The sequence below is a fragment of the Saccostrea echinata genome, unplaced genomic scaffold (genome assembly GCF_033153115.1).
Source record: "Saccostrea echinata isolate AGI-Se365-2 ecotype Australia unplaced genomic scaffold, CSIRO_AGI_Sech_v1 ptg000030l, whole genome shotgun sequence".
In the NCBI taxonomy this organism is placed as follows: Eukaryota; Metazoa; Mollusca; class Bivalvia; order Ostreida; family Ostreidae; genus Saccostrea; species Saccostrea echinata.
The window spans coordinates 15,182,088-15,207,739 of NW_026889779.1; the positions used below are offsets into that span (position 1 = coordinate 15,182,088).

The following is a 25,652-nucleotide window of genomic DNA, read 5'->3' on the forward strand; positions in this document are numbered from 1 at the left end:
TTCTTCGTCTAGAGCCCTATCTAGCATATACTCCAGTGTAAGTACACGGGCTCCAAAATTTAATTTTATTGTAATCTTGAAAAATACATCTCTTTTTTTGGAGATGATCCCTATGGTATTTCAAGAAACATTGATGCTATATACGACATCGACGAAGAAAATGCAATCATGTTGACAGGACAGCAAATAAAAGACACAGAAAAAGTATGACAACTAGAGAAAACCTGTTGGGAATATAGAAATAATTGAGATAGAATTGCCATATTCTAATTGCAAGAGGTCCACATGAAATCAGATTACAATTTGGTTATTCGGTTTAAATTGATAAGTTCTGTTGCTAAAAATAAAGTACCTTCTTTGCTGATGTAGAGAGTTCTCGATACAAAGAAAACCAGCGCTGAATCATTTACGACCAATGAGCGATCGTTTTGAAGCTGAAAATTCATAAACAACAGAGAATTGGAACAGACTTTTAAAAAATCCTCTTTGAATCGTTAGAAAATACGAACTGTTATAAATAGTGAGAGATGAGAAAATTTTGAAGATCTTTTATTTTATTAACTGACAACAATTTGATGTACGGTGTATATATTTTACGGACGAAACATACTATTATTGATCGTAGACAAAACGTGCCGAGTATTTTATGTTGGTTTTGGAATTTTTCTTTTAATCTCCAGAAGGTAAAAAAAACAGATTCAATGAATTTAAATGATTCTTTTAGAAATATATATAGTTTTAATCAGAAAATAGAGCAAGACACACCAGAGAAGTGGGTGTAGAGTACTAGTAGTTATAAACAACCATTAGGTTAAACCGCGATAGATTGACCATTTAATCTTTAAATATGGAGGGTATAACGAGTTGTAGCAGAGTTACAGTCAAGCAGTGCCGGGAGAATCACTAAAATTGATTGATTGATCGTATGTTGTTTTACGTCCCGTTCGAGATTTTTTTTACTCATATAGAGACGTCACCATAAACCGGTGAAGAGCTTCAAATTTAGACTTTTACTCGGCACTCAGGGCCATTGAGCAGTGACGGTTCTTTATAGTGCCAACGCCTACCGTGACACGGAGTCTCGGTTTTTAAGGTCTCATCCAAAATAACTGCAACGCTGAGTGCTTGGCGAAGGAACAGTTGCTGCCTATTTTTTTTATCGACTTAGGTCAGTCTCGGCCGTGATTCGAACATATGACGTTCCGATCACGGAGCGAGCGCTCTAACGACTGAACTACCGTGACGCTGAATCCCTAAGAAGAATCCATGAATACAGGGGATCGTGAAGTTGTAATTCAACAGCGAGTAGCGTAAATGGAGGGTGAGGTTGGGGGCTTGGTATCAGACTGAAGAAAACTGAAGCTTTTGATGTCCATTTTTAACATAGAAATTCTGAACGAAAATGCCCAGTCAAAAGCACCCCTATGAATATATTAGAACCTTTTATTTTGCGGTGTTCAGAAAGTTATTATACCCGAGGAGTTCTTGATAGCACTGGTGAGACTATGCTTAATAATACCCGTGGAGTCTTTGATGGCTCTGGCGAGACTATACTTTGAGACTGTCAATGGATCAAGTAAATTATTCATTGGGAGTATAGCTAGGAAGTGCTATATTGACTTGACACGTGGAGACATGATAGGAACATAAAAGTTAATGCACGTTTCACCACCATACCATAGCAGTGGCTTAAATATGCCACAGTGTCTCTCTAGAATGCTTTTTAAAAAAAAAAAAATTCTTTTTTTTTAATTTCAGGACGAATCTTGTTGAAGAGCTTTGGACTATACTATTACTGTAAACCAATCATTATTCGCGACATCTTTTTTTTCGCGATTCCATAGTTTGGAATCCATCCGCGACTACTACTTTTCGCGACCGAGGCAACATTCTACATAAATACATAGGTGAAAAATTGGAAATATTCGCGAATGAAGAAGGTCGCGAATAAAAGTTGGTTTACAGTTCTTAATCGTTCCGTTCTGAGTGCAATACCTCCTCCGGTGAAGCAGCAGATATACATGTATGACACATGAGAGCAAATCGCTGATGCTCTGTACTTTATTCCCGCATATTAACTCAACAGATCCTCGACCTGTCTATGGTTAGTAATACTTCTTTCGTACTCTGGCGTGTGATTTCTCGTTACGGTACCTACATATAATTATAGCCTCAGTCACAACCGGCTGTACTTCCACTCTACGGACTTTATAAGGCAAAACCGCCAATTGACGCAAGAAATTGGCACGCTCGTCCTGCAAAATTTTGAGACCGTAAGTAGGAACGGTGATGTTGGACATGTCCAACAAGCTCTACGATTTTCCGAGAAACGCAGAGGACGCAAATGTGCCGTGCTTCCGAATCAAAAAACTTGCAGGTCAGACGTGCGCATTTACTGGTCTTTGGAAGAAAACTCGTAGTCAAAGACCGAAGTCGGTCGCAAGGTGAATGCAAAGTACGAAGGACGCATCACATTGTACGAATAAAATCTATCGCACGGAAGAATTTTGGCGGTTTCAAAGATCTTACGCATCCCGTGATTGTGCTACGCGGCTTTTGAAATTATACGTGTAGAAAAAAAGGCAACTAAAGTGAAGGAGTAGGATGGAATGTCAACAACAGGCGAAAAGAAGAAGGGTCGCGGGAATGAAAAGATTTTTAATGTAAGCGAGTGCATTTAAACCAACAATGCTAAAAAATACGTAAGGCGAAAGTAGGCCTAGGGCGGTACTCGAGCAATAAACGTGCGATCGACCTAAGATTAAAGTATGGGTCTTGCACTTTCACCGGGCGACCTGATTTCTCATGAACCGATTGCGAATCTATCTTACGTAGGTCGCAAGACTGCCGCACGTCTTCCTTACTAATTTACTAAACATACACTTGTAAATATCTTTTTTTTAAATCTTGCACACATCTTACTTCACTCCTGAGAAAAGCACGACACACTTGTACTTACACCCGTCCACCTTACGAGGTGTTCCTACCTTAATTATTTCCCTCTACTGAACCTATGGCCTGTAGTACAACTCTCATCTTCGGCAAAAAACGCAAGATGTATGATTAAAAAAAATGTGCGACAGTTTGTGAGTAAGTCTTACATATTTCATGGTTTCATAGCTTCTAACAAACACATGCACCCAGCATAAAATTTGAAACTTCGTTTAGTGTTAAGAAGACATTGTCAACATTGTAGATATATTTTCTACACGTTTCCACCAATCCCAAAGTCCAGCTCGTCATAGTGTCGCACCTCATTACAAGCTTTGAAATAAGAATCCGTGAGTCATTGTAACAAGACCTTTTCAATGTGACTGTTGCTTTTAGTAATTGCAAGAACGATATTCCATAGCATCAAATTAAACTTCCTTAAAACAAAAATTTTATTGAAAATCCAATGCAAGACCAATTTAACGTTGATTTATAAGAAAAGCAAGATAACGTGACAATAATTTATTTAATAAGTTTAAAAAAATATGAATATGAAGTTGAATCAGCAATAAAATGTTTGACATTTCACTAAGCATATTATTTTTTTCATTCATCTGGGTCGAAATTGACGATAGGGGGCGACTCTTGAAAAGGATATTCCGACTCTTGAAGGCCGTACCCCGCCGTCATATAGGTAATTAACACCGTCTCCGATCTTGTAATATGGGATTATGTAACTCGGCCGTCTTCCGGGTCGTTGCCAAACGGATCGTCGGTCAATTGTCATCAAGTTTTCTCTGCTGAAAGGCAGTGATTCTGCGCGTGACCAGTCTATATTTGGATCGGATGGAACGAGAGATCGTTTGTCTTCCAGGAAGATTTCGTCATCGCCTAGATTTTCCAAGTCCACTGGATAGGTACCTGTTTGTAGAGGTTATAAATCATCATCAACGAATAATGTAGAGCGTTTGCAACAGTCAATCATGCATTGTCGTGTGTAATTAATGGAAAAGTTGAATTTATATACATGTACACGACACGCTGTAAACAGCGTCTGACAATCGCAGAAAAGAAAGAAGACATGCAACGCCAATTAAGCTCCCTGAAATTGTGTATGGCCATATCTAAAAAAATTCCATGGGATCGAATATAATACTATTCTTTTTTAAAAACTGAGGAAACTTCCAGAGGTATTTAAAAAAAATTACAAAAATATCAAACTGTTAACTTGGTCTCTTGAATTTGAAATTGTCTACCTAAAATATAATCATAAATTGTCAAGATGTCAAAGTACTGTTTTAAAATTATTTTTTTAAAATTTTTTTTCAATGGAAGAAATTCCTTTCCAGTATTTTTCTTAATGTGTTTCTATCTATTTATTTCAGCAAAATATTGGAGTCGATTATAATCACAAATAGAAATTTTGAAAACGAGAGCCTTTTCCTAGTATTGAATGTTGTGTTTAAAGGTCCTCTTGAAAACACCAGAATGTAAAGTTATATTCTCTAGTCAAACATTTGAAAGGTTAAACATATTTTTAAAAATCCAAACATTAAGGAGACTGCTCAACAAATTATCCAACAGATCCACCTTAAAATATGAAATATGATTTTTTTTCTAGCCATTAACTATTATTTAGTAAGGAAAAAAATATTCTACCTATATATTTAACGCAATTCCTATATCTTTATACAGAACTTTTCTTTAACAAGAGATTTAAATAGTCTAAAACTGGCCATGACGACCCATGTGCTTTTGGCAATATATGAAGACAAGAATAAAAACCAAAGCTTTATTAAAGCATGTCAATTTGACTTTAGGACAAGAATCGGAATTCTTCACCGAACAATGTCGTGCTTTTACTTCATTTTTCTTGTGTTTTTTTCTTTTCTTTTTTAAAAATACATTTTCAAGTTCCTAAGTTTTAGTTTGTGGGAAGGAAAATTTTGCATAATGTTTTTTTTACGTATAAATACGTAATATGAACTCAAAGAGAAAAAGTATTATAGTAAACAAATCTTACTTGCAAAGTCTGTCAAACCAAATAGAAACACTATAATCCAAAAATACGAGTGGTTTCTCATCGTGATTTGTCCAAGGTTATAAAGCGGATATGAATCCTATTTAGTTGTGCCTCAGCGTTAATAAAAATGATTGCTATTCACTGTAAAATCAAGGAAAATGAATTTGGCGACCATCGTCAGTTCATGCTTGCTGCAGTCTTGTCTATACTATTTGTGGGCGATCTGCTTGCGTTCGCGGTATTTGTATTATTATAGGCCCTGCGCGTTAGAGTGAGAAGCAATGAAACTATTTCGTCATTAAAATGGTTGATATGAGCGCATAATGCAGCGGAGATTCTGACTATCAATATTAAAAGAAAGAGGTAAAAATAAAAATTTTTGCATACTCTGTTTCATTTGTTAAAGGCATTAGAGTTATTTGTTTTTCGTGGTTTTTTCGGAGGAAAATGATATTGGATTCCAGTACCTGAAAAATGATCCACTTATGATTTCCTTGATTGCCTCCCAATCAATTCTTTATTGATTAAAGAATAAATCTATGTGTACAATTATGTGAAATCCTCCTATAGTAATAAAAGTCACGATCAAAAGTTGACATAACCCAGTGTAATCTAATGTGATATGGGACTAATTAACAGTTCAAATGAGAGTTAAAAGAAAAATATGAAAAAGGACTTCAGAGAATATATATATATATATATATATATATATATATATACATGTGTATATATATATATATATATATATATATATATATATATATATATATATATATATATATATATATAATATCGAGTTGACAGGTGCGGGTCATCAGATCAAACGAAACACCGAAAGAATACAACTTTTTCTTTAGAGAATGATAAGTAATACTGTAAATCACTTTTTATTCGCGAGAACTTTATTTTTGCGTAATAACACGGGTTACAGGGGAAGGTCTGCTCGCAAAAATTTCAATTTCGACGACAAGGATCGTGCCCGACGTAAATTCAAAAAAGAGCAATTTTGAAGTTGACACTCAGAACTTAAATTCACCTCACAATAGAAACAAACCTTATGTCACTCGGTCTAGCAGAGACTTATCTCAGTTTAATATGTTGAATTTGTTTTACTTATTATTCTGTTAAATTAACTTTTCAAGCAAGCAACACTATTGTTACAATAAAGTTTTTAGAATTCAGAGAATATAAAACTGACTATAACAATCTTATTCTCCACCTATTCTTTCAATTTCTAAGATACAACTTTGTTGAAAATACATACGTGTTTGTAATAATATGTGATTCACTGATGACTTTATTTACTATATACCGCAAAATTTACAAGTAGCAACTAGCAAGATCACTTAATAGGCGTGAATCAATAAAATTTCACCTTAAAGATATGTTCTATCTTTCTCTCTTGCATATACATGTGTAGAAGAGAGTTCCTAAATAAAAAATTCAAAATAATGAAAGATGAAAAAAAAATAGAATCTATCAACTTCATGAATTTAAATATTACAATACGCACTCTAAAACTAGCTTTTTCATCTGAAATTATAATTCCTTCATTATGCCATGTTAAATTTCCCCCATCTAATCTATATTTAAACTACCTTCGTAAGCAGTACAGGTGTATCATAACTGATCAGAAAAGGTAAGAATTGGGATACAACGAAATAGTTCAAAGTTCATAATTATGGCATGTCAAACGTTTTTCCATTTGCAATCTATAATTTTCCATTTGTATTGCAAAATTCTTATTTGTATTCTATAATTTTCCATTTGCATTGTATACAATATACAAAACAAATAAGAAATGATACAATGTAAATGGAAAATATAGATACAAAATAAAATTATACAATTCAAATGATTTTTTTCAATACAAATGAAAAATAAAGAAATAAAAATTATACAATATAAATGATAAAATATACAATATAAATGGAAAATGATAGAATACAAATAAGAATTATACAATACAAATAGAAAATTATACAATACAAATGGGAAAGATTGAATATTGCAACGTTTGACATGTCATACGTAATAGAAATCGTCATTTTAAGAACGGCATTTTTACGGTCTATGCATTGACCAGTCGATGGATCACATGGTAATTCATACGAAGTCCGAAGGTAATACCTACTACAGTCAACATCAAGTCCAATACACCCTCAAAACCTGAAATTTCTTATTATTTGACTTTTTTTTTTATTTTACATACAGTCCTAATTACTATGTTCATGCACAGGTTTATCGTGAAAAAAAAATCGGAAAAAAATTCCTTTTTAACGATAAACGATGCAAACAATGATTTCAAATAGCCAACATTTTAAAGTAGAGCAACACGTGACTGACCAAGGAAAATTATTCACGTGCTTCTTTGTTGGTCTATAGTAGGATAAACCACATTTTTGCTTTTTAAAAGAGATATCATTTTAATTGAGAGTTTAGTTAAAAAAAAGGTTTCTTTCCAAAACCCGCTAAGGCACGTTATTTACAATTGATTCATGTACCGTAGATTTGTCTGTAGTAAAAAGTGTATTAGAATAACGTACTTATTTTTATGATGATGTTGATGGAGGGAAAGCAATCATTCATACAGAGGAAATACATTTGTCAAAAATCTGTTTCAGACGGAAAAATCACACTTGTTTCAGCGCTTACAAATTGTTAAGCTACACAATTCAATTAGCATTGATCTTTGTAATATTTGGGGGAAGCAAATGAGACTGTTGTCGCCATTTTTGTCAATAAATAGCCATATATCCTTGTCTCCAATTGGCCATTATGGGATATTTCGAAGTCACAAACTTAATTACAATTAGTACCTACAAGAATTAAACAAGATGCTTTCATCATCTCTGACTTAATTAGAGTTTGCACAAAGGAAATTTGTCTAATGCACTTAAGAATTGGTATTAATTAATATTAAACACACAAAACTATTACATGTATGATTAATTTTTAAACAGTTTTTAAATATGGTATAAAATCAGAAGCAGGAACTTTTGCATTGAAATTAAATATGCATGCAATAAGTTACTGATAATCAGCTCTTGAACGTAAAAGTTATTGAGATACCAAAAACAAAATACTTTTCGTCACATCATGAACATTAAATTGGAAATAGACCAATGTCTCCTGGGCTTCAAGTACAAGTCACTTACTCTGATTAGCACAGACCAAATATCCAAGTACTTTTAGGTTTGAGTTTACAATAAACTGCGATAGATTCATAGTCATCAATATACAAAAGCAATTACTGATTTGTTATTTCTATGACAACGGTTTCCAAGATCAATATTAGGAAACATTGTATGTATTAACTTGAACGTGTTTTTCGCACAATTTTGCCATTCTTTAAATTTTTATGTTAAATAAGGAAGACGAATATATCACCATATTTATTTTAAATAATTTCACAACCATAACTGCAGAATAATCTCACCTGCTGCATCGAGAATGTCGAAGGTATCTCTGCTTCAATATTTTTAACCGCAAACTTGGAGCAATTTACACACTTTCCAACTTACAATGCATGAAAATTAATTGCTAACCAGTTGCAAGATAAACTGAAAATGAAGACAATTATTTATATTAACATGCATGGAAATATCGTACATGTACGTATTCTAAAACTACATCTATAACCCAAAAGAACTATCGTTGCAGTAACCAAACAATGAGATTAAGTCAACTAAGTTCAAAGTTTATGTGCACTTTTCTGGAAAATTTTCAATTTTTTTCTCATGAAAATCCGAAATACGTGGGGGTACATAGAAATTCGTTCGTCCTCGACTGCATTTGTGTTACGACTGTAATTTATATACCGTACAACGGGGGTTTTTTTTCCTGAAGATGGAAGTTTTTTGTGCTTAGACCTCTGAAAGTTTCCGCGAGTTCAATTTCTGCAGTTGCAGTATTTGGCCAGTAGCAACGGTTTCAAAAGGGGGGAACCCCCCCCCCAAAAAAAAAATCTGACAAGCAAAAAAAAAAAAAAAGACCAAGAGTGTGTGGGAGGGGTGGAGAGGGAGGGGGAGGCAACTTCTCATATTAAAAAAAACTAACTGACTGTCCTAGTCCTGAAACTTGTCAGTGATTAAACTTACCTCAAAAAAAAGTCGGGGGCAGCATCTTAAGAAAATTCATTATAGCAAAAATATTTTTTTCTCAGAAAAAGAGGGGCGTGCCCCCCCCCCCCCCGACATGGACCAATTTTAAAGACTTTTTGCAATAGACGCAACAAAAACACACCAATTATCACGGAAGTCCAACAAAACTAAATTTCAGACTGAAAGCCCAAGCTCGAGCAAAAATTAGGAGGCTAAGGTGTGTTATAGAAGCCGGACCAGACACTATACCTCTAGAGGCTCTCAGAGTAAATTCAGCTTTTTCAACTGACATTTTTTACAACAAGTTGATTGCATGTTTTTTTTTTTACGTCCTGTGCAAAAAATTTTCACTCATAAAGAAACGGTCGCCCGCGTGGCGCAGTGGTTAGAGCGTTTGCTCTAGAGTCGCAATGTAAGGAGTTAATCCTAACGTCGCGGGTTCGAATCCACTGCGGGACGTGGAGGTCGGTCCTTCGGATCAGATCGTATAAACAGAGATCCCGTGTTGCAGTAGGTGCTGGCACGAAAAAGATCCCTCACTGCTCAATGACCCTAAGTACTGAGTATAGGTCAAAATTTGCAGCCCGCAACCGGCAAGTGGTGGCGTCTCCATATGAGTGAAAAATTCTCGAGAGGGACGTTAAACATCAAACAAACAAACAACATAGAGAAACGTCACCGTATTCTGCGATGAATTTAGACCTTTACTCGACACTCAGGGCTACTGAGTAGTGCGCCTGCCGTGACACGGGGTCTCGGGTTTTAAGTTCTCATCCGAAAGACCCACAGCACTTTCACTTCAAAGTGCCGAACACTTGGCGAAGGAACAGTTGCTCCCTTTAATTTTTTATCTACTTAGGTCAGTCGCGGCCGGAGTTTGAACCCATGCCTTTCCGATCACGGAGCGAGCACTGTATACCGACTGAGTTACCGTGACGGTCTTTAAAAAGGAAAAAAAACTGGGATGAAGAAATAGCACTATCAGAATTGTTTGACAGTTTTATCATAAAGCAACTATAGAATGGTGACCTTTCAAAATGTAGGAAGTAAAGGAGAATTCTCGCTAATTAATGTCAGTGGTTGGAAAAGACTTTGATAAGACAATCCCAATGTGCTTTCAACGCAAAGTGGACGCCATACTTAGAGATCATTTTTATGTGCTAATTTCAGTGACTTTGAGAAAGTATTTTATAGTCTCGGTAGAACAAATAAATACGAATTATACAGGCCTCATACAAAAAGATGTCATGCAATTATCTACATGTTGAGATACTTTTCGAAAGCTTCACTGTTAACATCAGATGGAACAAGCTGTATGGTGACACCTATTCTCTTCGAACTGACCAAAGACTTGGTCATGAATAAGAAACTTAAGAAGGGAAACGACATGGGATTCAGTATACCCTATTGCAACAGCCGGACGATCTCGATCTTAAGATAACAATCCCCCCCCCCCCAAGTAACAACAAGTTAATACAGGAAAAGAATAACATTTATGACAGCAGATGTCAACAAGTTAGTATTATGTCTGAATGTAAAGAAAACCATAATTATGAAAATTAAGTGTTGAAACAATAGTATTATCATGATAAAGGAAATATTGCGAGTGTTAATGGAAGATCAGATGAATACACCAGAACCATTATACTGTAGATCAACAAATTTTTGCGACACTTTTGCGTCGCTATAGGTATTTGGTATTTATAAGCGAGACATAATTTTCACGATTGCCGGTAATTGCTGTATATATCCTAAGCTTAATAAAAATAAACGCTAGAATGAAATTTTTCCGAGCAGACCGCCTCGTGTAATTGCGCAAAAATAAAGTTCTCTCGAATAAAAAAATTATTTAGAGTGAATTAAGTTGAAGTGGTATTAATTTTTAAAATGCTGCAGAAAAATATTATTCCTTCACGTCATATTAGGGAGAACAAAGCTGAGAACAACGTTATTCAGTCCTACCATTTAGAGCAGAAACTAGAGAACCACCAGGTAAACAACCCATAGACACATTGATCAACTACTAGTACTGCCTCAGATGAAATCTTTTAAAGACCAGCTGGTCAGACGGAATAAAAACTAAGTATTCAAGAAACAGACCACATAACAATGGGAGAGTAATCATGAAAAAGAAATGTAGATGTATAAGTCATACCCTGAGAAATCCAGCTTATCACAAGACAGGTGATAAACCTGAACTCACAAGGGAAAAAAAGAGGAGCTCCAAGGACTCATGGTGAAAAATTAAAGAGGTGGAGATGAATAAGTGAAATAAGACCTGAAGTGATCCAGATGTCTTATCAGTGGACTGAAAAGGGATATATAGAGAAAATTATATATACTAGGTCACACATTTGTTGTGTTTGCATACCCGATTTGTCATGACCAGGAGTCAGTTCTCTAAGGTGATGGCCATTGTAGTTGTTGCTCAAAATTTTCTCCAGGCTATACCTCTGTTGCCACAGTCAAATATATACTAAATTGTCACTCTCTAGTCGGCGTGTTTTGGTTTCGACGTAAATATCAAAGTTCAAAAGTAATGGTCTTAAGCATTTCTTTTAGCGGAAACAACTAAGAATTCTGTTATACTTTGCAGATACAATTGTATGTTCTCTTTATAGAAGTTATTGTGCATTGAGCAAAATTTATGTTTATATCTCAAAGGTTATATTATAAATATTTATTGTAGGCTTGTACAAAAAGTCCATATGGTTACCCGGTATTTTGTTGAAGCCACAGAAAATAACTGATTCGATTCATGTCCGTATTTTAAAGTGAATTACATTGTCTCAAGCCACGGTCCGGAGTCCGCATGTAGCTCTCTCCTACCTTGCTCGTAATCGTAATTGTAATCTTGAAAATTACGCCCCCATAGTGTGACTCGTGTTGACCAATGAAAAAAAAAATGAAAATAATTAGTTTTATCGCGATTGAAATTAAAAATAAACAAGGAATGTTACGTAAACTGCGCTTGCGTATTGAAAGGTCGTACATTTATCATTTTCCGACTATGCTTAACTCGCATTGGTTAATATTTGAATGAGCTACGAAATATTCTCTTCTCAACCACTGCCAGAATGGGAGAGGATCGTACAATTTGGCTGTGGTTTGCGACGATGAGTAAGATAATACTGACTAAAATCTTTATATTAAGTATTCAATGTTTAAAGATACAATGTATTTTACTATTTTTCATTTTCTGCTTTTATTGGGTTAATGTCTGTAAATAATAATGACAGACGTATGGGGTATTCTTTGTCCTCAATTGTTTTCTGGTTTCTTGAAATGAAATCTCATCAGTTTTAGATGTTCATTTTTAACTCTGACAAAGTCAACCATATCATATAAAAAAAAGTACGTCCTGGTTATTTTGTTTTATTATTTACTTTCTCTTCTACGGAATATTAAAAGTTTGTAGTTTCAGATATTTGTCTTGAATTCTGTGTTACGTGGGGGTCTCATTAGTTGTAATGTTTTTCATCACATCTGCGTTGGATTTGAAACTTTCGTCCAAATCCAGTTGAAAACAAATCCCTCGATCATTAATTTTGGTCTCCAGAGTCTAATTACAAACACTAATCCTCGTTTCCATTAAGGATAAAAGGGCTCGAGATTTTTGCCAATAATTTGTAATCGTTTAATTAGGCGAGTCTTTTTTTAAGGTTTTAAAACAAAAAAGCGTATACATTGTATTGCAGCACCCCTAGCTCCCTGTGTACATCGACTTTCAGTACTTTGTGTTCCTAAGAGCTTGCCTGGTTATATTTTCAGAATTATTTTGAAGTTATTGAGAGAAAATCTTTCAGGGTATTAAAAGACTTACTTTCAATTTTTTTTTGGCGATTTCATTGATGAATGACATATTTTTTTTTTATTATTCTTACAAATTATTTCTAAACAAGGATTTCATAATACAACGAATAATCAGAAATTTTTCCAGATGTAATTTTACAATAAAAAGGCATTATTTTATTTATATCTTGCATTTTTTACTGCACATATAACATGAATATAATATATTAATTGAAATAAAGGACGAAGACTGAAAAAATAATAGTTCGAAATTCTATTTCAAAATCAACATACAAAACTTGAAGAGTGAAACTCTTCTAAGTCAATTAAAACACTTTAACAATATCCCCTCGCAGAGCAAGTATTTCTTTTTCACGTACTTCAAAGTTATACCCTTGCAATCTCGGAACCGATCTCAAAACAATACGTCATGTCACGTCATCTTGAAGGGAAAGTTTACGTCTCTCCATATCCTTCAATCGTTGTTCTTCCATTTTTGTTTTACGATGCGTTCGTATACAAACAAAAACGAAACCAATGATTCCTGGGATGAAGATCAACGAGCTATAAACAGCGCTATTTATGGCATTACCGCTTGCCTCGTCATTATCCTCTCTAGATTCTTTGTGATTTCTTGAAGAATTTGTTTTTCCTAAAATAAGAACAGTTTTTTTTTTTTTTTTTAGAAATTCGTTGATATTATTGAATACAGTTTGAGCTCTCAATATTACAAAACTTTTTTTTATTAATGACTCACCAATACAAAGCCTTCCAAAGCAAATTCGGATTTCTGAGCTGGACAACGAACAGTTATTTATGGTTTTTAAGTCGGGGCATGTGCGTGACCTTGTTTGATGACCCTGGCCACAAGTGACGTTACACTCTCCCCAGGATTCCCATGTTACCAATTGAATATCTGTAATATGAAAATAATTATACTGCAGATATTGTAAAAGTCGAACTGTCACTCACCATATCATTAAAGGATTATGTGAAAAATAAATATTTTTAAAAAACACACAAACATTATTTTGATATTGGTAGAGAAACTTCTATGTTACTACTATGTCTACAGGCAAATCAAAAACTATCAATATCAAGACATACCGATCAGATGTTTTTTGTTTTTTTTAATTACCACTAGATTTGTTCTTAGACTTATACTGCAACTATCATGTTTTTCCCCAGAATTCTACAACGCAATATAAAAGACAATTGTATATGCAATGACAGGGCATAGGAACATTTAAAAAATAGAAATCAAGAATGGAAAACATTAACTTACCTGTAGAATTTATGCTTATTGCAAAATCAAGAAAAACGAAAACTAAAATCCATTTTAGTGGATTGCTCTCAAACAAAGAAAACATGTAGTTTAAAACAAAGCAAAGCCTTTGTCCTCGCAGTTGACCGAAACTTGATCTCGAAAATTCTCGCGTGAAAAATCACAGTTGACAAAAATCTTATCTAAAAATATAATCTTGGTCACACTTAATGAACAAGTGACACACTGACTTTAATTAGAACACGCAAATTTATTTAAATCGCAGTTAATGATATCGCATATGTATGAGAAAAAAAAATTCAATTCAAATTAGACTTTGTTGCTGTTTTTTTTTTTTTATTTAATTCTGAATATATATAGCTTTTGATATTTTAAGGTTTCATAATTTAAAAGTTTATCATTTTTACAGTTAAAAAAAATAATGCACTTATTGTTCGGGTCACTGTAATCTGCAAATCCATCTTAAAGAGGGATTTTTAGACAGGATCAGTTGTTTGATCAAGTAGATGATTTGACAAAACATACATCAAACAACTGGAACTTTGTCCGAGGGTATCGCTAATCTATTAATGAGATGACAATCTGGAATATTAAAAAACCATCCGTGGAACTGATTACTCGTTAACAAGTACAACCCTTAATATATTTTTGTCTCTTTACTACAGAACAAAACCACATGGCATATTTCACACCAAAAGAAAATTAAAAAAAAATGTTCGAAAGAATTTCCCTCAAAATGAATAACGCAAATTCACAGTAAATCTCTCTGATAGCATGTGCCAATTACATTATTCAGAAACTTCGGAAAATTTACTGTTCAATGTCTAGAATTTGCAATGAAGACAGCGATTCGTCCACCTTTGTTAAAGAAGTTGAATCTTCTGATCCTGCAAATGTAGATTAAAACTTTCAATGGCAAAACTTTGTTTTCCCTAAGTATAGTTCAAAGACTTTGCTGAAATTACAACTCTTGTATACTATACAGAATTATGATGGCTCTCATGGCTGCAGTTTATCCATATTTTCATGGAATTAATTTCTAAGAACAATTTTTGACTGCAGTACATGTTTTATATTCACGAGCTTGTTAAAGCGCAAAAACTGTGGGGAAGGAGACATGGCACATAGTACATAAATTCCTTTCACAGATTTGATAGCTGCATACTCTACCTTTCAATCCCGTCGTTTTCATAGCATTAGACACGTGTTCAGGATGAATTTCAAAATCCGCCGACTTTTGTACTATTTTGTAATTTTGATATATGAATGACGATGAAGTTTCTTCTCTCATCAGTGTAGATAATGGAGCTAGGGAGCTGACGGGTCTTAATTCCAGCAATTCTTCAGAGTCCATGTTGTTTAGATCGTCATCCTCATTTCCACCATATGTATAGGGAATAGTATCTTCATCTTCATGATATGTAAGACTGCTGTGTTTGTCATTAACTTTCATGAAAATGAATAAAAATATCATTTTTTAAAAAAAATAATTTAAACAGAACCGTGAAGAAGAAGTACAATGTAAATGGTCTGTTTTTAAACCCTTACTTGTAAATTTTAGATGGACTTCATTTTTGCCAAATCCAAAATACTTTATATATTCAAAATTGAAGTTTATATGTAAATCATAACGTTTAAACAGGAATGTATTGAAACCATGTTCTTGCTGAAAGTGGAAATTATTTGGTACCAAAGCTGACAAGCCATACTTTTTTTTAATCACATTAATTTGAAAACTTACATTTGTGTGTATCGTTATCTATTTCCACATCTACGCTAGCCCATGCTTGAACGGCTGTTAGCTGATTTTCATTGACGGAATTAATTTCCCGAAAATCATCTGATATACTCAAGTTTTCACTTTTAGAAAGGCCGTTTACGTAAGGTATTTCATTTATTTTGTTGTGTTTGTTTAAGTCAGTAGAACTGCTCTTTTGAACCTTTGTTTTCAACGAGTCTTTATGACCTTTAGATTTCCCTTTGATTTTACCAATTTTTACTTTTCCAGACTTTTTCCTCTTATGTGCAGTATTGTCCGCGTCATTGACCATAATAAATTTATTACGATCATCCTTTAATGCATGCTTCTTCTTTTTCTTTTCAGATCTCTTGTCTTTTTCAGCATGCATTTCTTGCTCTTGGTCAAAAGTTGACGCCATCGCGGATGATAATCTCTTGTCCAGGCATTGTTCAACTTCACCAGCTCTTAACAATTCCAGCGAAGAATGATTTTCTGGTGCATCTTGATCTAGACTACTGAATCTCTCCGTAGATGACTGGGGTTCTAGAACTTGAGTTTCCGCTTCTCCTGATATTTGAGTTTTTACTGCTATCTTCTCGGTGTTTATATTTTCTTTCATTATTTCTTCTTTATCCTTATTATTTTCATATTTTGTATCATTGAATGTTTTTACATTTACATTATTTTTATTTTTCTCGGAAATACTCTTTCTCAAGTTCGTTTTGTTTTTTCGTAAAGCCAAGGTATTGTTAGTTTCAACCTCAATGTCGATCCTTACTGGTTGATCTTTTCGATTACCTGATGCTTTACGTTTCATTTTTACCCCTGTATCCACTTTGTCCTTTTCCTGAATATCTTTTCCCGAAAAGCTAGCGTCCACAACATAAACCTTTGTAACCACTGAATCATTCTGGGATAAACTATCCACCTCTGCTGTCTCTTTATTCTCTCTCGACTTTTGTGCAGATGGTGAATCAAACAAACCATTTTCATTTTGCACACTTTCTAGTTTGTCTGCCTCAATTTCATTAAATATTTGTAAGGACGCATTCTTTGATTGTTCCGTTTGTTTAACGTTCTGATTGACTTGGTAGGATTCAACATTTTGGCCTATAAACTGTTCATTGTCTTCGAGAAATATAACCTTTCCTTTTCTTTTTGGTTTATTGCCATATTCAGAAGTTTCTAGGAAATTTTCATAATCAATAATTACTCGATCATCGTCTCGACTAAAAGTCCCGGAACCGTTTGTTTTAACATTATTAATTTGTTTAGAGTCATCCATTTCCAAAATCATTTCGGTAGTAGAGCCTTTCGTCTTTTCACATGTTTCAATGATTGTCTGCTTTTCATTATATGGCGAATCTTTAACGGATTTGGAGCTTTGTTCTTCCTTTTCTGATATGCAGTTTTCTGTAGATAAAACATATATTGTTCACAAAGCTTGAAAGAATCAACATAACTTTACAAGCAGATTTAGTTTATCTAGGATGCATGTATATACCTCTTTGGAATTTTTGAGCACCTGTGGGTTTAACACTCGATGATGTTCTCTCACTAGAACACGTCTCTGAAATATATCAGATATAAACTTTTATCAAAAATATATTGGAAAATATCATTTGGGTTCAAAAGAATACAGAGAAAGATAATGAAAAGTTCGCTACATGTATTTCTAAAATGTTAAAATACGCAATAAAGGAAAATGTCCGTAGATTATGGATCATAGATGAAGTATTGCTTTTCTTTAAGTACCAGTCCATGCCAGATGCGCGGATCTAGAGGGGGGTCGGGGGGTCTAGAGGGGGGGGGTCCGGATCCCCCCCGCCCGGAATTTTCAGTGTTATTAAAAGTATATACTGAATCAAATAAAAAAAATTTCATAGCCTCGTTGCTATGGGGAAGTGGTGTTGCTGCTATGGAAACAAGTCATTGTACAATATTCAATAATTTGCTACAACATTTTATATTATTTCCGCACTCTCAAAATATACAGTTATCAACACATTAATTAAATATTCATTCCCATGACAAAGAATGTGATTCCAAAGTCAAACCAGTTTTACAGGAGGCCTAGGACACATTTTTTGTTATGTACTGGGAATCGTTGCCATGGGTTGATTAAGTACCAAAAAAAAAAAAAAAAAAAAAAAAAAAAAAAAACTTTAGTAAGACCAACATTTCATTGTCAATTTTGCTCAACCACATTTTTCTGACTTAATTTGAATAAGTCTTAATGAGTTTACATGAAAGCTTGTCAAAATTAATTTTCTTTGTCTCGTTGCTATGGAAAACTTATTATTGCTGTGGAAATAAACAATTATACAATATTCAATAATTTGCTAGGAAGTTCAAGGTTAATTGTACTATTTCAAAATTTGTTTCTCGTTTACATAGATAACAATTCATCTGATTTTTTCCGTAATTTTTTTTCTCTTTTTATCTATCAAAACACCCATATTTGTTGCTAGACAACTGTTTCGATTTTCAAAAAGGCCCATGGATTTGACTTCAAATTCTAAAAGAAAAATTTCTCTGCCTTTTTGTGAAATAGACGCAACAACTATATTAATATGGCTTCTTTTTCAATTTGGCCTTGAATATTGCCAAAATCAAGAAAAATGATGAATCAGCAAATATGGCAAAACATGTGTATCTTGCCCCTTCACGGTAACTGCGATACTGCTCTTTTGCAGGGCAAAATAATAACGTTTAGCGAAGTTTTTGTTGACAGATAATCAAAGGACGTATATTTATTATTTAACAATTACTTTTACGTCACATTTCACCAAACTATATCATTTTGCCCTGCAAAAGTTACCGTGAAACAGTCTAGCAAAGAACTAATTTAAGACCTAAATATTTATATTGCATTGTTAAAACACTTCGAATGCGTATCTTTATTAAACCAGTAAGTAACAATAATTCTCATGGTATTTACATTTTATCTTAAGCCTAAAAGATAGGTGATTTTTTGTCCATCAACATGGAAAAATTTGACGGTTGCTAAGGAAATTTCTTTGGCCAAGTTCCCATGGTAACCATGACTCAAAACATTTTTCATTTTGCACACATTGTTCATATTGCAATAGAAAATTATGAATGAAAAAATCATCGACTTCTGAAAACCTTCATGTATCACTTTCATACAATTTTGTCTGATTTTTATGTGGACTGGTACTTAAACTTTCATTTAATATGAGGGCAAAGCTCTTGTATAGCAAAGATACGTCTTTGAAATAACCATTGACGTAATATATTTAATTATTTATCTAAAGAGCAACCTTTTTAATAGAAATTTCTGCACGTGTGAAAGAGTAACGAATATTCACCTGGTGTGACGTCATTTGAAGTCACATCCTCGTTATCGATGGATTCATTTAAAGGTTGTTTGTCGCCCATCTTTTTTGACGTGTCGGTTTGTTTTGCAGACGCCAATTTCCTTTTCAATAACTTTTTATAACAGTAGATGAAAATGACAATTAATATGATCAGTATTATTACAGCACAAACAGCAACTGCGGCTATTATCACTCCACCGCTACCTGACTCACCTCCGGGCTGGGAAAAGGCTGGAAGTGTTAATGGTTTTATATAGTGTAGCATTGTATTCAGGCTCTCCGTCTTTGGAGAGTGATATATATAACATGGAACATAAGATTGCAATCAAATATGGTGTGATGATATTCGTTTTTATTAAAATTTTAACAAAAAATGAATGATATACTCACGACAGGAATCTGAAAATGAAACAAAAGAAGTTTTTCAAATGAATCTAAACAAAAGTATTGAATCGGGTTTCTTTGGTTCAAGGTGTTGAATAAGTTTATTCTATTGTCATGCCAGTTTTATCAAGAGGAAAATCCGCCATGCCATGATGGTTTTATTTATATAAGGAAACATTTATAAGTTTTGAAAATATTGGTTTCGATATCAATAAAATTACTTAGATCTTGGAAAACAAAAACAGATCACAATATCTTAGAAACCTCGTAGTAATGTTAAAATCTATCTCTGCTAAAAGCTTCTTTATCGGTAGCAAGTACGATGTTGAGAGGTTAAGTGGTACTCTTAATATAGTACCTTAAAATTGTTAACTTTTTATCTTTTTGCTCTCATTTTTTTCTTGCCAATTGGCATATCTTCAGTAAGAAATTGGAAAGATTTATGTAAATTCTATTACTGTCTTTTGTGTGAAATTTGGCCTTAAGTATTTACACAATAAATCTAGAAAGAATCTGGTTCAACAACTTCAGTATAGATGCAGTATACAGATGGACGCATAAACGAATTTATTATATTCCACTAAATAATGAATAAAGGAACGATAATTTACCGAAAGACAACAACTTTAGGAAACCAGTTCCATCGCTTTCCTTGGAGAAAGGCGACTGGGTTCTCTTGCAGCTCCCCTTGGTGTCGCTGGCGTAAATATATGATCCGCTCTGTTGTAAAACCTAATTAAAATGAATAAACTGTTTAATGGATAACTACAATAAATTGATTAAATCGTTTAAAGGTCGCATTTCAAGTTTTTTTTTTAAAGTTTTGCGAACATGGAATAACGTTAAGAAAAAAGTTAAAATAATCTATAGCCAGATAATGAAAAATTTTGATATATACATACAAAGCATGTGAATTTAAACGTCTTGTAATAGTCCACTGATTCTGGAGTGATGGTTAGAACGTACTGCACAGGTCCGACTGTTTCAGAATGGAGGCAGTAATATACCCCAATTGCTGAAAATCAAAACGTACTTCAAAAACAAGTTTGCTGTTGTACGTAGTGTATTGTGGTTCAAATTAATTATAACCCGCTTGAAATGTACAGTAGAAGAATACAGAGTTCTCAAACTGTAAACAATGTCTTATCAATTCACTTCTTACTTAGTTGCCGTTTAATGACCTTGATACAGATCATGTCTGCAAGGTTTAAGACATTTTAACTGTTTGATATAAGGAACCAGAGGAAGATTGATTGTGTGTTGTTTAATGTCCCATTTGTCACTCATACAGAGACATTACCGTATCCCAGTAAAGGGCTTCAAATTTAACCTATACTCGGCACTCAGGGCCAGTGAGCAGTAAGACCCTAAAGGGTTCTTTGTCGTCCCGATGCCTACCGTGACATGGAACCTTATTCGAAAGTCCCGTGACTTTCACTTCTAATGCCGGGCGTTTGGCGAAGGAACGGTCACTACCTATGTTTGCGCGGCGAACGAGAATCGAACCCGAGCCTCCCAATCACGAACCAGAGGAGAAAAAGCTATGACTAGAAAATGTGAAGGATGTACAGTCGGGGTTAAGTACAATATAACCGATTTTCTGTACATCGAGGGTATAATAATGAGCTGTCCTTGATGGCATGGACATACAACCACACGGTACAAATATCGTGGTTTGTTTACACGTTCATTTTGTAGTAAGGTCTGGGATTTGCAAGAATGTTTGATATCTCTTCAATTGGTATTGAAGTACGTTTAAGAATTATATGTAATCTTTAACAGCTGGGTCCAGTACAATTGAAAACATTTTGAGAAGTGTTCAATACTGTATTTTAAAAATGAAAATAAGGGAAGAATATTTCAAAAATTGCAATAAAATGAGATCATATGCTGCATATAAAATATCTCTCTAAACGAGCTGATACATTGTCACGTACATCTTTAATGCTCTTAAACAACGATAAGTACAAACCTCTTGTGATAAATGCACTATCCTCTTTTGATTAATTATGACCACTATATAAAACGTGTGTTTCACTTCTTCAGATTAGTTATTTGAATGAAATATCACCAATCTAAGAGTTAGGATTGTGATAATCGGTAATTAGAAAAGTGATATATTGTAAACTATTTAAATTAACAATATGTCACTGAAGAATGGCAATTTAAAGAAAATGTACTATAAAATCTTTAAAAGGATATATAATACTATGTTGTAAATCAGAGATTGTATATCTGCAATGATTTCTTTAATTGACAGATTTACCTTAATGAGATGTAGGCGCTAAGACTCTCACCGTGTAAGGAGATTCAACATACATGTATGTAGTAGAAGATCTGACGGGGATTTCATTTCTGGTTTTAGAATTAATCCCACGTCATTGAAATAGTATAAGTTCCTGATGCCAGAGATGATAAGATAATTAAGAATTTATCAAGCAATCGCCCCAATCTATATCTGTATAGAGTCCTTGGGAGGTCCCTTAAGGACTATTTCGATTTGAGACGTTGGTAAGGACAGAAGTTCACTATTCCACTTATTATTATATTTGGAATCTTCATGCCATATAGTGAACTTCTGCATTAATTTTTTATGAGCATACAATATCTCGGAATTATAGAGATCTTCAAACTGTAGTCCACCTTGATTTGTCCTCTGTCAATGTAAATCTTTGGGTAGATTCGTAGGAATATTTTCTTTATTAGTTTTTTTTTTTATTATTTTGTGTTGAAATATATATATATATATATATATATATATATATATATATATATATATATATATATATATATATATATATATATATATATATATATGAGTAGATGAAGAGGGTATTCTAAGCAAATAGCATCCAACCGCGAATAATTCGGCTATATGGAAAATTTGAAAGAACTTTCGATACCTTAAACTATTTTTATCCTCAAGTGCTTAATAAGCAAAATTATTGACCTTGTTTAAACCGTATATTTTTCTCAATGAAATGATATACTGCTTATTAGAATTTTTCAAAATCATTTTTATTGTCAGATCACAATATCGTCCTCAAAAATCTTTCTTGAAATATAATTTCTGTTTATAGACTCAGTCTGCAATACTGAAGTACATGCATCTAAAATCAGCCCACAACCAGTTAATCGCATATGGAATAAGCCAATCGTTGGGCTTTAGGATATAAACAAAAGATGAATCATTGCGATAAATGCATAGTTTTACAAGCAAGACTTTTTAAAATCAGATTTTGTAAAACTATTGATTTTAATTGCAGTTGTCTTTACTTTTTGTTACTTACCAGAAAAACCAACCGATGTGTTACATTTAGTGAAGTCAAACTCAATCTGTTCTCTGTTACTACAACCGTCTGCTGAGCCATTTGCGGGGTCACATGACGTCATCGTGCTGTTGTCATGGATGTAAGTAAAATTGTGTAACAGGAGAGAGGGACAATTCTGTCTGGCCGATGATTCCCTACCTTAAAAAAAGGAAAATTTTGGGTCATTTTCTAAGAGTTCGTGATTTAATTCCTAACGCCTATTTTGATATAAATTGTTGCAACCTGAAGGTAATATACTTTCAATGTTTTTTATATGCGTTGCAACAGGATCATTCTTAAGCCAAAGAATTGCAGATAGAAAACACAAAACGTGATAAAAAAAAAACATATCTAATCGCAAAACATTAGATCTCTGTGTGTGTGTGTGCGCCACTCTTTCTCTCTCTCTCTCTCTCTCTGTTTTAACCAACGATGGAGACAGAAGCTATTTTTCCCTTTTCAAAAGAGGGGACAAAGTTGTCTATTTATATCCTATCAAACATTTTGCAAAATATTTTACGAACCTAAGTTCATTTTAACTAAATTATAATTAAAGGTTAAAAAATGAATATCTAGAATTTGCCTTTTAGTTCCCTTATACTTCCTTTTTCAAAATGGTATTTTTTCTGGTCAGCTCTCTGTGTCATTGTCTCAGTAGTGGATATTTTTCTAAGATATATGTCTTAAACTCTTAATCTTAAGTCATACACTGTAATATGGATACTATTTATTTCGTGATACAAAAACGTTTGGTATCAGTTATATCACATGGGAATTTTATTTCGTCCCATTTTCTGAGTTATATTCTTATTTTAATTCAAGTAGGATCAACTTCAAATTCTATATACATGCATCATCCAATTGAAAGCAATTTCAAAATTAGATCTGTTTGTTCATCAAAAAATGTACATTTTATTTAGAATTTGATAAATTAACTTAAGAACTTTTACCAAGATGAAAGGGGATTTAACTATTACAACAGTGCTTACCTTTCCTAACGAGGACATGGAATTCGTTCGTTGCCGGTGGATTTGTAGGTGAGCACACTGCGTCAATAGTCAAATTAGCGTCGGAGGCTTCAGCATATAATCGTTGATTTGCAGTGTTACTTTGTTCATCTAAGTTAAGAAATAAAACAAAAAATATTCAGAAATTGACAGTATTAAATACTGAGATATATTTTGATATTTTCACTTGAAATTTGGAATAGTATCGATGTTGTACAATCGTAATCTAAAAATGTGGAACATGAACTTGTGTGATTGAAACGTGTAAAACTTTAAGTGTATATTTGTATATACCTGCTAAAACGTAATAAAGATAGGCATCATCGGATATTTTGGACCATTTGATACATCGAAACATGTATAACAATGGAATTGAAAATATTCCGAAATTTGTAGATGATCTGAAATTATAATTTTCACAGTAATCAATCATTGTGAACAATATTGGTCCTAACTATTTGTATTATTTGCAAAGAGAATTATGGAAATAAAATGGATATATATTTACATTATCCAGTTTATAATTAACAAAATGAATTATAAAAGAAAATATAGCAAATTTACCTGAACAACAGTTTATTATCCTCTTGATTGTCCTCAAGGCAGACCCAATTTGTCCCTTCTATGTTGTACACCTGGATCTTCCACCCCAATACCGACTGAGTACTGTTGTCAAATGTAACATCATTGTCAGGAAAAGCGCTGTCATGCCATAGTCCGTCCCATGGCAGAATACAAGCCCCGTCTGTTCAAGTATTAAGATCTCTCAAGAGAGAGAGAGAGAGAGAGCATAGGCGTCGGAACCGGGGTGGGGTGGGGTTAGGAGGGGCTTAGTCCCCCTTGTTTGTAGAGATAGACATAATATAGGCGTTAAAAATTGGGGCTTATTCCAAAAACCTTTTTTGCTGGTTTAGCCCCCCCCCCCCCACACACACACACCACTTTCAGTTAGCCCACCCACCCCTTTCCAATTTGCTTCCGACGCCTATGAAGAGAGAGAGAGAGAGAGATACGTGTCCTCTAGAAAATTTAGAATTTCTTAAATTTTAAATTTGTATATGACAATTGTCATGTACGAATTTAGACTGGAAAAATTCTTAATATGCTGGGGAACACTAGTTATTTCCATAATAACAACAATTACCAGTTTTACCTGAAAATCCCAGGAAAGCACCGGAAAAGAAAATCGTAATAAATGCATATTCCTTTTTCATATGCATAGTCTACAGACACTAACGCACAATATTTTGAGTATGTTTTTAAAAGACAAACACTTTTCACACATTGATTCATACATTGTTATGCAGGCCTTTGTTTCAAATGCGCTATGAATGGATTTGCGAATTTTTTTAAATCTTCCTTCTTTTGTGGAAAGTGTATCAGTCTTTAAATGACGATATCCTTTTTCAGAAGTTCTTTTCAAAAACAAGTTTTAAATATACAGTATACATTAAAGATCTGGAATGCAGATGTCTGTTATAATTATGTCAAAGACACAGTTATATCGAGTCAGATCAGCTTCTATCATTCCTTTATTCATTAAATATATGAGCTTCTTATTTGTACTTAGGACACAGTGTCTTAATTTTCTAGAATGACTGTACGTTTCATTTCACTATTGTCTGTAATGAAATGAAAGGAAGTTGACGATAGATAATTCTGAAAATGTTTGATAGCGGCTCACAACACCTGCAATGTCCGATATTACCTACAATACACATAAGCATAATGTCC

The 25,652-nt window shown here is 33.7% G+C and overlaps 1 protein-coding gene across 1 annotated transcript; it reads right to left on the minus strand.

Annotated features, from left to right (window-relative positions):
• Window positions 1-13,108: 13,108 nt before the first annotated feature.
• LOC133196421 (uncharacterized) lies at window positions 13,109-14,334 on the minus strand. The gene is made up of 3 exons (XM_061332315.1): window positions 14,135-14,334; window positions 13,607-13,765; window positions 13,109-13,501 (listed from the first exon to the last, which is right to left on the minus strand). Exons 1-3 carry the CDS (start codon window positions 14,217-14,219, stop codon window positions 13,278-13,280), a joined length of 468 nt encoding a protein of 155 aa, XP_061188299.1. The 5' UTR covers window positions 14,220-14,334; the 3' UTR covers window positions 13,109-13,277.
• Between the last annotated feature and the right edge of the window lie 11,318 nt (window positions 14,335-25,652).